General features: G+C 41.5%; 1 protein-coding gene and 2 non-coding genes across 5 annotated transcripts in view; 1 reads left to right on the top strand and 2 right to left on the bottom strand.

Annotated features, from left to right (window-relative positions):
* The window catches only part of PHF20 (PHD finger protein 20), a 146001-nt gene that overhangs the window by 13355 nt on the left and 118265 nt on the right, over window positions 1–14381 (bottom strand). The window contains exons 12-16 of one of the 3 annotated variants that reach the window (XM_027621552.1): window positions 12841–13005; window positions 11689–11867; window positions 3945–4044; window positions 828–1023; window positions 270–402 (exon numbers count right to left, since the gene is read on the bottom strand). In XM_027621552.1, coding sequence (XP_027477353.1) covers window positions 387–402; window positions 828–1023; window positions 3945–4044; window positions 11689–11867; window positions 12841–13005 — 656 coding nt within the window. In that variant the 3' untranslated portion in view covers window positions 270–386. Of the gene's footprint in view, window positions 1–269; window positions 403–827; window positions 1024–3944; window positions 4045–11688; window positions 11868–12840; window positions 13006–14381 lie in introns of those variants that run through there. The other 2 variants (XM_027621550.1, XM_027621551.1) reach the window with 2 other exon arrangements.
* Window positions 508–697, bottom strand: LOC113938832. The gene has a single exon (XR_003525031.1). It is a non-coding gene; the product is annotated as a U2 spliceosomal RNA (small nuclear RNA).
* LOC113938798 lies at window positions 3481–3592 on the top strand. Its single transcript, XR_003525003.1, has one exon. It is a non-coding gene; the product is annotated as a U6 spliceosomal RNA (small nuclear RNA).

Raw genomic sequence — 14381 nt, 5'->3', positions numbered from 1 at the left:
TTAAGGGGGGGGGCGCCTGAGTGTCTCAGTCAGTTAAGCATCTGCCTTCAGCTCAGGTCATGATCCCACGGTCCTAGGATCGAGCCCCATGTCGGGCTCCCTGCTCAGCAGAGAGCCTGCTTCTCCCTCTCCCTCTGCCTGCCGCTCTGCCTACTTGTGCTCTCTATCTGTCAAATAAATAAATAAAATCTTAAAAAAATAATAAAATAAAATAAAAAATAAAAAGCTAAGACTGTTCATAAATTTATAAAACATAAATTTTATATAATGCATATTTTACAATAAAAACAATTCAGAACTGTATACCAAAACAGTAAACAAACTAAACTATACATACATACACCATATTTTGATTATGGTGGCGGTTGCAAGGGTGAATACATCTGTCAAAACTCAATGAACCTGTAAAATGAGCAAACTTAATTATATATAAATTCTACCTGAATAGGGTTGTTTTTTTAAAAAAGAACGTTTACTGTGTAACTGACATATTCCCCTCTACCCCCGAGGGGGTGCACCATTCCTGGAAGTACTGCAATACCAGGTCAATGTGTGGAGTGGTCAGAGCAAGCTCCTATTCCATCTCCTAGTTCCAAAATCCATTTAATATATTGTCCTTTGATATAGGACATATCAGATATTAAACTGCTAAGAACAGACACTACACTTGACCTTAGCCAAAAGGCTGAGATGTAGTAAAGGTCTCAAACTCGATGGTCTTATCACTGATTTTGTGGCTTTCCAATCTCAAATTGATCCTGCCTCCCCCCCACACCCAGACCATCTCAAATCAGACTCATCCCCAAAGCTACAGGTGCCACACTTACTGCAAGATGCTCATCTTGAGCTGCAGGCCATGGAGAACCTCGATCACTCTCTGCACATCTCCAAGAAGCTGGTGGGTGGCCACAATCTTCTTGGCATTCTGGTGGGAGTAGTTCTCTTCTAAAAAGGCCAGGCCATGCATATGTCCCCTGCTCAACCACTCCTTGTCATACCAGTACTTGAAGCCAGGCCTCTGACCTAAAGCAGTGACAATGAGAGAGTTAATACTCGGCCTGAAGGAAACCCAGACCATTGTATCATTGCAGTTATCACATAAATTACTGGAAGGATGGATTGGTGTGTTCATTTTATTTATTCATCCAGTAAACATTTACTTGGCACCTACTATATCCTGGGCTCCCTTCTAGGGATTGGGAATAAGGCAGTAAGACATGTAAATTTCCTGATCTCCTAGAACAGGCCAGAGGTGGAGTGGGAACCTAGGTATCTCTTTAAATTTAAATCACATCATTACATCTCCTGTTTAAAACCTTCAATGACTTCCTACTGCATACAGAAAAAAAAAAAAAAAAGCCAAAGCCCTAACACTGGCCTAATGAGCCAACTGCACCCAGTCCTTCTTGCCCTCCTTGCCCCACCCTTACAGCCCTTACAGTGGCCTCCTTTCAGTTTCTGGAACACATCCATCTTTTTGGTCTTAGGATCTCTGCTCTAGCATCCTCTCTGTCTGGAGCATTATTTTCTAAGGCCCCTGAAGGACTGGCACCTTTCCACTTCCTCAGACGGGCCTTTTGTTACCTTCAAAGTAAGAAAGCCTCTTCAATGCCTCCTAACTCCTTCCCTATCTGGTTGCTAACCTCCCCCGCCAAAGCATTCATCCCTATCTAACATCTTCTTGCTTATTGGACTTATTTTGACATCTGTTTCTGGCCCTAACTCCACTAAGAGCAAGAATAATAGGAACCATTTGTTCATGGTTGTATCCCCAGCATATGGCAAAAGACATCTTGAATGGATTTATCAAGTAGAAAGAAGCTCCAAGTCGCCCTTCCAACTGTCACCTACCACCTTACTAAATATAAATAGTCAGGCACCCTCCCTTCTCTGAACCTCCATTTCTCATCTAGTATAATGACAGATGAATTGGATGGTTTCAGTGGTCTTGCTCATTACAGGAATCCTTAGGAAGAACTGAAAACACAACTACATGTGACTCGGCAGTATTTCCTGCTCCAAAAGCCCAAGGAACAACTTTCAACCAGACAAGCATTTACTTCCCAATATCTATAAAAACCCTGAAATAACCCATACAATCCCTATCAAGTTTCTTGGGCTCTTCCCAGCTTTACTAAAACACATGGTAGGGATATACCTCGATTCTGTAAAAAACATCTTTAAGTAACCTTTAAAGAATAAGTCTGTTAGGTTAAACTTCCAGTCCAAGACACTGCAGAGTCAAACACAGGCTATAAATATAAATGTAAAAGACACGGAGCACTTGATTCAAGGAGGAGTCTATTTACAGCACTGGCAATTAGAGTTGTAAAAGTTCAGCAAGTGCAGAGGAGTCAATGAAGATGGCGTACATGATTTGTAAAAAGGGAAAGGTGGAGGGAGGGGAGGAGTGAGAGATAATAAAGTGGACAAAAGGGATTTTTAAGCGGTGCTAAGGAGCCCTAAGGATTACGTGCAGCATCTCAGAGGCAGCTGCTGCACAAGTGGCCTGAGCAGCAGGATTCAGAGCAGTACCACCTGTTTTACGAAACAAAGGTCAAAGACCATGGTTCTCATCTCCTATCTGGCACTAACTTGCTGACTGGTCTTAGCCCTGTCATGTCCCTTCTAGGTCTGTATTTGCTCACCTATCAAATGTGAGGGCTGAACTAAGTGGTCTCTCAGATCCTGCCCATTAATAATATTCTATGATTCACAGACTAATCTTCTGACCATATTCTTTCCTGGGGATAAAGGGACAAACAGGCAGATTCCTCTCCATCTATGGACTAATCTAGCACAAGGAGATACAGTGTCACAACAGAGGTCATCAGGTCCCAAGGGGACACACTTCTAAAACACAAACTACGGTGACTAGCCTCTCCCTACACAACCAACAAAATCAATATCTGACCCCACAAGTCAGTTCTAATTCCAATTTGCTTTACGAGATTGGGAAAGTCATTCATGTTCCTGGGCATCAATTTCTTCCTCATAAGCCAAAACAGGAATAGGAGCTCCCGCCAGGCCTACCTCATAGGACAAAAAGAATCAACAGAAGTAGAGGCACTTAAGCATTGTCTAGTCTTGCCTAACCTTGGGATCATGGAACTGGAGCCAAGGGGAGAAACCTTACAGGTGGTGAAGGGAAAAGATATCACCATCCCATTGACACCAAGACAAGAACCACAGATATATAAGACTTCTGGAAAAGGGAACCCAAGAGCCACAGGCCAGCCATGGAACAATGTAACTAAATGATCCTGTTAAGGAATTAATTCGCTGGTTTGGGTAGCAATTGAGCCCTATCAACTACACCTTTCCCCTTCCCCTCAAAGGCTTATCTCTCTTCCAGGTGGCAATGATGCAATGGAGGGCAGGTGCCACCAGAGCGAGCAGAGGCAGGTTCCTAACCCTTCAACAGCCCCAAAAAGCCAAAGACAGAGCCCACATCTTCATGAACTCTCAATAAAAGGAAAGGTGCTTGCTCCAGCAGCACATATTCTAAAACTAGCTCAATACAGAGAAGACTGGCATGGCCCCTAAGCAAGGCAAGGATGACATGCAAATCTGTAAAGCATTCCAGTTTTTATAGTTTCAGTCAGGCAAGATGAAAAAGTTCTAGAGATCTGCTGTACAACATTGTGTTTATAGTTTATAAACAAACCGTACTGTACACTTAAAAATTTGTTAAGAGGGTAGATCTCATATTATATGATTTTTACTACAATAAAAAAGTAATTCTAGCTCAAGGCCAGGCTTTCCATATGCTCTCTCACTGCTAAGTTCAGGATAGCAGTCTACCAGGTGAGCTAGCAACAGGGACAAGGAAGAGTCTAGCCAATGTCAAAGAAGTCTCAAGATCACAGACAGCGAGGCTGCTTCATGGCCAGCTGTGGAAAAGGTTACATATTGTTAATATCCCTGACTCCAGAAATCTCTACCTGGAGGGTCTTGGCAAACATAACAGGTGTATTTCTCAGGCACATTTTCTTCCAGTAATCCCATGCAGACCCCATGCTGCCAGCACTGGCACTCTTCACACTGTTAGAATTAAAGAAGCAATAAAAATTAAACTCAGAAGGTATCCTCCATCCAAAAGCAAGACCCACTGTGGGGGGTAGGGGCAGTGGGAGAGAGAAGGAAAGGGGAGGGAGAGTACTCCCAAATGACCTGCTCAGGAGCTGAGCTGCAACACCTCATCTACAAGTGTGCTGTCCACGAAGGCGGCCACCAGCCACCTGTGGCTCTTTACATTTAAATTAACAAATTAAGTTAAAACTCAGCTCCTTAGTCCTATTAGCCACATCTTTGGTGCTCAAAAGCCACATGAAGCTAGTGGCAATTGCACCGGACAGCACAGATGAAGACCATTTAGATCTATAAAACAGTGCTGATCTCAGAAAAATGACTATTTTAACTCTTATTTCTAGAGGCTTTCACTTTTCTGATCACTTTATGAAAACAGAGGGAAAAATGTTCAAGTCCTTAGAGGAAGATTAACCTGAAATGACTAAAACGTGAGTCTGAATTCTAGCTCAGACATTCATTAGCTGTGTGACTGTGCACAGGTCACTCCTCCTCCCTGGGCTTTAGTCTTCCCCACTTGCAAAATGGGGTACTCTTCCTACTGACCATGGGGGCTGTTTGTGAGGAATCACGGGGTCACATAAAAACACCCATCAAAGAGCCCAGCACACAGCCTTCATGCACCTATTACTACTACAACTGGGCAACCTGATTTACTTTGATACCTTCTGGAATAATCACATGCTAGCACTTGGAGTTTATTCTCTCTAAATCTTACCAAAGGTCACACAGCTGAAGAGAGGCAACAGTGGATCAGAACACAGGCCTGTGTAATGGTAAAGCTAGTAGTTCTTTTACCCTGAGGCTCCACTGTCTTACCCGGATAAGGGGCTAGAGGGAGAATGGGGAGAAGGAGGGACAGGAGGCAGAGAGGGAAAGAAAGGAGGAGACAGTGAGGGCAGCATAGAAGTTGCATGGATGGCCTGAGGGTAGTAAGCCTAAGGGCTAAGGATCTGGAGAGAATGGAAAGAAAAAACGATGCCAAATGAGATACTAGGACACTTCATGGAATCTCAAACCAGGACCCTAAGCCTTTAACTATGCAACCAAATGGATAGCTCTGGAGGGTGGACAATGAGCTTCCTTCCCAGCATGGCCTTTGAGGGTGGGCCACCAGCCTGGCCACAAGGGACTAAGGTCCAAAGCTCAGACAGTCCTTGGCTGTCTGGAGTCAGACAGGCCCTAGCATCAAGAGGGCTTTCCTGGGCAGATATGAATCCTCTAGGAAGCTAACTGCATCAGAATCAACAGAGGCAAAGCTGGAAGACAGACTTTAGCTAAGATCCGATCCAGATTCTTTAATTTACAGATGAAGAAACTAAGACTCGGGGAAAGTAAAGGCTGCACAATAACAAAGAGTTGTTGCAGAAAACAGAATTAAGAATGAAAGTCTGTCTCACCAATAACTTTTGAAATTTCTTGAGAACTGGGATTCACTAAAATTCAAATACAGCTAAGTTGAAAACTTCAAAATAACTTCTTTCGTATGGGTTTGGCTAAAAGACATTATTCATTTCTAAGAGTTTAAATTTAGAAATGAACGAGAATAATAACTGAAAAGATAAAATATCTAAGAATAAACCTAAGACTATCTAAGAATAGAATATCTAAGATATCCAAGAATATCTAAGAATAAAACATGCAAGATCTCTGTGAAGAAAATTTTAAAATACTATTTAAAGGACACAAAGACTTAAGTCATTGGTAAGGAATATCTTATTCCTGGATAGCAACAGTCTTAATCATAAGGAAGTCCTTTCTCCTTAGGTAAATTTATAAAAATAATGTAGTATCAAATAAATAATAAATTAATAGCTATAGAACTGGATAAGCTGATCCTAAAATTAATAGCCAGGAAATTTGTAAAAAAGAACAAAAGGGGGTACTAGCCCTGTAAGATATTTTAAAAATATTATAAAGGTAAAATAATTAAAATAGAATTGTATAAGCAAAGAGATGGAAAAGGAGAAGCCAAAAAGCAATCCAAATACATACGGAAATGGGGCATGGTGTTGGGACAACTGGGTAGCCATGGCCCTCACACCTTATACCAGGATAAATTCCAGGTGGATCAAATATTTACATCGCTCTAAGAAGAGTAACTGAAACTTCAAAAGTACCAGAATCAACCATGAGAGAATTCTGTTACAAATTTTTCTATAAACTTTTATTAACTTCCAATAAGGAAGCAACTATTATCCAAATTTCAGAATTCATTAAAGAAAAGTTTGATATAGTTGACTCATAAAAACAAACAAAAAATGTGAAAGTCAAAAGACAGATGACAAAGTGGGTACAAGTAGTTGTAACTGTTCTTTCAGCGAATACAAAACAAGGTCTATAAAAAAGCCTATACAAATGAGTGGGAAAATGACCAACTATCCAACAGAAAAATGGATAAAGCACATGAACACACAGGTCAAAGGATAATATCTGATTCTTAAAAAGATGTTCAGGGGTGCCTGGGTGGCTCAGTCATTAAGCGTCTGCCTTCGGCTCAGGTCATGATCCCAGGGTCCTGGGATCAAGCCCCACATCGGGCTCCCTGCTCAGTGGGAAGTCTGCTTCTCCCTCTCCCACTCCCCCTGCTTGTGTTCCCTCTCTCACTGTGTCTCTCTCTGTCAGATAAATAAATAAAATCTTTAAAAAATATAAAATAAAATAAAAAAATAAAAAGATGTTCAAATCATCCACTAAAAGAATTAATGAACAGTTACTTGAATTAATATAATTACTGTGAAATCAACCAGACTAATAATATGCATACACATTAGTATTCCTAGGTTTGGGGATTACATATAAATATCAAGTAATTCTTTATACATTTATATACTGCCTGAAGTTTTTATAATAAACATTTGCTTTTATCCTAAAAGTGTTATTCTCATGAAAAATTATTTACAGAGCATAATTTTCATTTATATATACATGTGTATGTGTATTCTAGAATATTAACAGTGCTTCTCTCTCAGTAAAAATAATCTGGGTAATTGTTTTCTTCTTTGTGATTTTCTGCATTTTCCAAATGCTACAAGTATGAAATTTTTTAAAAATTTATTTAAAAATAAATTACAGGGCACTCAGTTAAGCAGCTGCCTTCACCAGGGTCCTGGGATCGAACCCCACATCAGGCTCCCCGCTCAGCTGGGAGTCTGCTACTCCTTCTCCCTGTGTCCCTCCCCCTGCTCGTGCTCCTGCTTGCTCTCTCTCAAATAAATAAATACCTTTTTTAAAAAATTACAAAATGGCTATACCAATAGACTATTTTTTCACTTATCTTTTTAAGATTTTTTTTTTTTATTTGAGAGAGAGAGAGAACATGCATGGCATGCCAGCAGGGGGAGGGGCAGAGGGAGAGGGAGAGAAAAATCTCAAGCAGACTCCCTGCTGAGTGTGGAGCCTGACCAGGGGCTCAGTCTCACGACCCTGAGATCATGAACTGAGCTGAAATCAAGAGTCACATACTCAACGGACTGAGCTACCCAGGCACCACTTTTTCTCACTTATCTGAAGAGCAAAGCAAAGATAAAGTTTGATAATATCCTATACTGAAAAGGGTGCTCCTAAGGACTGTTCATTGGTACAGGCTCCAGGGAAAGTTTATATAATATTGCCATGACAAAAATATTTATCAAAATTATAAATGCATATAAACTGTGGCCCAGGAATTCTACTTCCAAAACTTGGCCCAACAGGTGTACTTACACAAAATTATTCATTACATTACTGTTAAGGTGAGAAACAATCTAAATGTGATCAACATGGAAAGTGGTTAAATAAATTATGATCCATCCATTATGCAGCCATTAAAAAGAATAAAGAAGATTTTTATTTTTATTTTATTTTTTAAAGATTTTATTTATTTATTTGACAGAGAGAGAGAGACAGCTAGAGAGGGAACACAAGTGGAGGAGTGGGAGAGGGAGAAGCAGGCTCCTGGCTGAGCAGGGAGCCAGATGCGGGGCTCGATCCCAGGACCCTGGGATCATGACCTGAGCTGAAGGCAGACGCTTAACGACTGAGCCACCCAGGCGCCCGAAGCTTTTTTATGTTTGAAAATGAAACGGGCTTCAACTTATGTATTGTTAAATGAGAAAAGATATCGAAAATACTACATATAAAGTAACATTTGTGTTAAAAAAAAAAAAAAGATGGTTGCACAGCAATGTAAATGTACTCATCTAATGCCACACACACTTAAAAATGGTAAAATTTTATGTTTTTTTTACCACCAAATAAAAAAGGGGAGGGGGGAGTAAGAGAATGTATTTGTTAGCCACAGAGTGTTTCCAGAATGCTACACAAGAAGCTGATAAAGGGTGCTTCCCATGAAGGGGAGGTGGGGGTCAGATTTTTTTTCTCTATACCTAGGTATACTTTTTTGACTTTGAACTGCATGAATGCTCTAGCTAGCAACAAACAAATAATACAAATTTTAAAACAAACAAAGCTTTTAAAATGGACTTCCGGTTAAAACTGCTACACAGGGGCGCCTGGGTGGCTCAGTTGGTTAACCGACTGCCTTTGGCTCAGGTCATGATCCTGGAGTCCCAGGATCGAGTCCCACATCAGGCTCCCTGCTCAGTGGGGAGTCTGCTTCTCCCTCTGACCCTACTCCTTCTCCTGCACTCTCTCTCAAATAAATAAATAAAATCTTTAAAAACAAAAAACAAAAAACTGCTACACAACTTTTACTGGGTTTGGCACCTACTACATATTTGTTAGTCTAAAGCAAACTACAGCCAAGAGGCTAAATTCAGTTCAAGTCCTGTTTTTATAAGTAAAGTATCATATGAACACATCCATGCTCACTTATTACATAATGCCTATGGCTGATTGGGGCTAAGCTGAATAGCTGCAATAAAGAACACATGGCCCTCAAAGCCTACAATATTTATCACCTAGTCCTTTAAGAAAAAGTTTGCCCAAACCTGCCCTAGAAAATTAAAATAATTTTAATAAATAATAAATAAATAAATAAATAAATAAATAAATAAAATAATAAAATAAAATATCAAATGGATTTTCTGAGGTTCATTTTTATGTGGTACCCAGATTTCTCAAATATTGATGATTATTAAGTAAGATTTTAACCTCCCAATGATTTAAATTATTAGCACTGGTAAATAAAATCAAACAATAATTTACTTGAGTAATGTTAGTATCAATCAAATAATGAAAATGTTCAGGGCGCCTGGGTGGCTCAGTCGTTAAGCGTCTGCCTTCGGCTCAGGTCATGATCCCAGAGTCCTGGGATCGAGTCCCACATCGGGCTCCCTGCTCGGCAGGAAGCCTGCTTCTCCCTCTCCCACACCCCCTGCTTGTGTTCCTGCTCTCGCTATCTCTCTGTCAAATAAATAAATAAAAATCTTAAAAAAAAAAAAGAAAAGAAAATGTTCAGAGAAAATTACTCCTCTAAAGTAATATATGCACCTTCTAGGAAACAAACTCTAAATGTATTCTAGGGTAGTGCAAATTACCAATGTAAGTAAAAAAATTTATTTAAAAAATAATCATTGGATCTTCCTAGACGATGAATACATTTAAAACTAGATGATGAATACATTTAGAAAGTTTAAATTTCATTTGTTCCAGAGCTCCCTCCAAATGTATGCCTTTTGCTAAAGTTACTGAATGGAAAAGGTACATTGCTCATAATGACAGGGAAAGTAAAAAACTGTCCCTCTATACCACAAAGACAGCTGGACAGCAAGTGGACAGCAGAGAAAAGTCTTCTGCAGCAAAACATGAAGTGTTCTGAAGTGAGCTCATCACCACCACAATACCACAGGAAGCCACAAGCGTTGAGCTGAGCTAAGCTAGGGGAAAGCCATGCAGAGCCTGGGAAGCTGGAGATGAAAGTCAGTTCCTGACTCTCCTGTAACAGCCGGTATGGCCTCAACAGCTCCAAACTTAAGTTTCCTCATAGAGGACATAATGCCACACCAAGCTCTACCTCCCTGAACACCCCATCATCCTTGCTACTTATAGAAAAGTCAATGGGAAAAGTACAAGTGGATCAGAACTAGGTCTCTTCTACTGATTAGCTGGAATAGCCCTACCAAGAAGGGCCTTCATTACTCACCCACTAAAGATTTCTATGGACAAATGAAGACCAAATCAGGCTTCCAAGACCAGAACTGACCACATGCCCAGAGAGACAGGATAAAAACTAACCATCTTCAACATCCTTTTAAAAACCAAACTTAAAAAAAATTCTACTTAAATGACAGTTTCCATGTTGTGTAAGAGTTTCCAAATTGTAGTCCACTGAGCTTCAGAGGTTCTGCAAATGGGTATCTTTTTAAAAATAAGACTGTTTTAAAATTAAAACAAAAAATGCACACTCAAATGTGTCCCAAACTTAAAGACAACATGACCCACCAGTACACATAACTGTACTGCTAGGTTAGCTCAGTATTGTGCTACACTCGGAACAAAGCTTTCCCTCCCATCTCTGATTAATCGGTGACCACACAGTATGCTATTCAGGAAAAGTCACCCAGATAAATGGCCATGTCTCACAAAAAGAGAAAAACTATCAAGTCACTGAAATGCTTCAAGTTGGCAACTGTCACACACAACCCTGAATGCGTGTCAGACTTCATGGGAAAAAGCACACCATTCACATTTCTGAACTCAAAACTGAAGATGATCTATTTTGAACTTTCAAAACTACTGCTTTTAAACTTGTGATATATTTTGTAGTTCTATGAAAGAATCCATTAGGAAAATGGGTTCTGATGTTGAAAAGGTTTGAAAACCACTGACCTAAGGCTTACTAAATGTCATAAATATCAGGTACTACTTGAAACCATTTATGTACTCTGAATTCCCAGAAGTTACCACGAAGGCTACTGAAAAACAAAGAAATTCCCAAAGAATCCTAACCAATATAACCATGACTTACTTGAAAAACTCAGGTGCCCTAGACAGTCCGGGCAACTGCCTAGACAAGCAGGGTATTTATGACAGCCTCTGGAGTCAGCCAGCCAGCAGCCACCTCACCAGAACTGTCATTAAGAGCAAGAAAAGGGCCAGAGGCAAGCAGGTGCTGGCCAATGATGCTCTCCGCCAGCAGGCAGGGAGGCCTACCCCACAGGCACATCCCAGAGATAGAGATGACAGATACAAATGTCAGGAAAATAAAGAACAAGAAACAGACAACTTATGAAACTGGCCTCCATTTCATAAGGCCATATAGAAATTTTACATCAGAGAGAAAGTAAGGGACCATAGGAAGATTCAACTGCCACTCCAGAGATTCAGATCCCTGATGTTCAACTCCTCACTGTGTGACCACAGGCAAGGCCCTTCTCATTTGTGGGTCCCAGCTGCCCCAAGCAGAGCATGAGACTTTTAGACTCAGTGATATTTCAAGTCCTCTCTCATCCTATTAATAGGCTATTTACACCAGCCTGAGATTCAGAGGAAGCTGAACTAAAAAGTAAGCTCAATGTGCTGCTGGTAATACTGCCTATCTGGCTGGGGCTTCTAACATGACTCTATGTTTGCTGTACTCAAACTGCAGTCCCTCAAAATTCCCTCCAAGGACCAGTTTGTGTTTCTCTATGCCTGTCTCCTGGAAGCTCTACCTACCTGAATCATGAAGTCATTTTCCTCCTGAACCTCACAGATGCAGCGGACCACTTCAAAATCATAGCGGTCGTCCCCATCGAGTTCCTCATCTGGGTTGGTGGTCACATCAATATCTTGACCATATTCCTCATCGCTCCAAAGAAAGCTCTCAGAAGAGGACTCACTCAGATTATCCTCCTCTGAGAGGAAAGGAAAAACAACAGTCACTATTTTAAATTATAGTTATAAAATTTTCAAAAACTTAGAATGTCAAGAGTGGAAGTGACTATACAGCCCCACTCCTCTATGAACTTTCACAGAGCTGGGAAACAGGAACTCCAATCTGTCCCTTGGGCCTGTCATCTAGCAACAGCCCAAATGACGTATGCTGCCTGCTGATGAACCGAACTCTATTCCTCATTTTACTGAGAGTGAAGCCCAAAGTAAGTGGCAGCTCAAGGTCACAGAGCTCACTGGCAGAGTGGCTGCAACTCCCCATGAACTACACAGATCATCATCCTAATGACTCAAACATGTTCCTCAACCTCATCCCTTCCAGCCAGGATCTGGCTTACTGTCAAGTCTACACCCAGAGCCACCTTTAAAACTCTGTCGAGAGTAGGAAATGAAGAAGGGACAGATTCCAGGGATAATCAGAACTAGAATCACTAGATGTTGGCGCCTGATTAGTTATAATTACTAACCTTTACTGATCACGCACTTTGTACCACTGTTGTAAGCACTTTCCATATACTTATTAACTCCTTCCAAACTCACAATCACCCTCTAAATTGCTGGAAAAGAAGCACCTTCAAGGTTGATTCAGATTTCCCCAAGCAACCAGATTAGATGCAGAGTCCATCAATAAGAAATGGAGCAATGAGAAGGGCAGGTATGCAAGAGGATGGGGTATAATGGATTTTGGGGGTTACAGATATACTGCCCTGGAGGTACCTAAGAGGCATTCAACTAAAACCGAAGTTGGAGAGAAGGAAAGTTCAGGAAAGGCACAGCTAATAGCCTTTGTTTTATTTGATGTACTTCTTTATTTTGAAAATATAACAGAGTGTACTTGCAGAGGGCCTGGGGAGTAAGTTACAGTGTCAACATAAATCCAGCCTTCTCCGACTATAATGCTATACAAATGATCAAGTCAGCCGACAGTCTCCTTACCGGATACTTTCACTTTCCCTTTATGGTTTCCAGATTCCGAGCCATGGAGCTGTGGACTCATATGGACCCCAGGCTTATGTGAGGACCCACACCTGGTGACAGCAAATGCTTTGGGTGGAGATGGTTCCTGAGAGGTATCACTGATCTCCTCACTGCAAGGGCATTCTGGAAGATAGGATCAAAAAGGAATCAGCACCCCCACGTATCATCAGGGCATTCCAGAATCAACCCCACCCAACCAACAGCCCCACTGTTCAAACAACTCCATGGCAGAGGAGCAATTCAACTACAAAGGGGTGTGGAGGACAGATTTAGGGATAAAAACTTCTAGCTACCTCCAAGAACCTCAAAACCAAAAGCTTTCTCAATATCACCCTTCTCCCCTTTTTTTCTAATAAGATTGTTTTTCTAAACCAAAAGATAAGAATAAAACATGGCATCCCTTTGTCTCCCAAGGTTGGAACGCTTATTTTCTTAACATCCTTGTAGGAGCTAGACACACACTCTTCAAAAAGTAAATCCTTTATTGGGGCGCCTCGGTGGCTCAGTTGGTTAAGCTACTGCCTTCGGCTCAGGTCATGATCCTGGAGTCCCGGGATCGAGTCCCACATCGGGCTTCCTGCTCAGCAGGGAGTCTGCTTCTCCCTCTGACCCTCTTCCCTCTCGTGCTTTCTATCTCTCATTCTCTCTCTCTCTCAAATAAATAAAACCTTTAAAAAAAAAAAGAAGTAAATCCTTTATTGAAAGGGTTCAGAGATACGTGTTTAAGAGTTGTGTGTAGGGGCACCTGGATGGTGCAGTCAGTTAAGCATGTGACTCTTGGTTTCAGCTCAGGTTGTGATCTTAGGGTCATGAGATTGAGCCTCACGTTGGGCTCTGCACTCAGTGCGGAGTCTGCTTAAGAATCTCTGTCCCTGGGGGTGCCTGGGCAGCTCAGTCGTTAAGCGTCTGCCTTTGGCTCAGGTCATGATCCCAGGGTCCTGGGATCGAGCCCCACATCGGGCTCCCTGCTCAGCGGGAAGCCTGTTTCTCCCTCTCCCACTCCCCCTGCTTGTGTTCCTGCTCTCGCTGTCTCTCTGTCAAATAAATAAATAAAATCTTTAAAAAAAAAAAAAAAGAATTTCTGTCCCTGGGGCGCCTGGGTGGCTCAGTCATTAAGCATCTGCCTTTGGCTCAGGTCATGGTCCCAGGGACCTGGAATCGAGCCCCGCATCGGGATCCCTGCTCTGCAGGAAACCTGCTTCTCCCCCTTCCACTGCCCCTGCTTGTGTTCCCTCTCTCGCTGTGTCTGTCAAATAAATAAATAAAATCTTAAAAAAAAAAGAATCTCTGTCCCTGGGCACCTAGGTGGCTCAGTCATTAAGCATCTGCCTTCAGCTCAGGTCATGATCCCGGAGTCCTAGGATCAAGTCCCACATTGGGCTCCCTGCTCAGTGGGGAGTCTGCTTCTCCCTCCAACCCTCAGCCCACTTATGCTCTCTCTCTCAAATAAATAAATAAAATCTTTTAAAAAAAGAATCTCTGTCCCTCTCCCTCTGCCC

The sequence above is a fragment of the Zalophus californianus genome, chromosome 8, assembly GCF_009762305.2.
Source record: "Zalophus californianus isolate mZalCal1 chromosome 8, mZalCal1.pri.v2, whole genome shotgun sequence".
Taxonomy (NCBI): Eukaryota; Metazoa; Chordata; class Mammalia; order Carnivora; family Otariidae; genus Zalophus; species Zalophus californianus.
The sequence above is the reverse complement of the archived record's forward strand: the minus strand, read 5'-3'. Positions and strand labels throughout refer to the sequence as shown.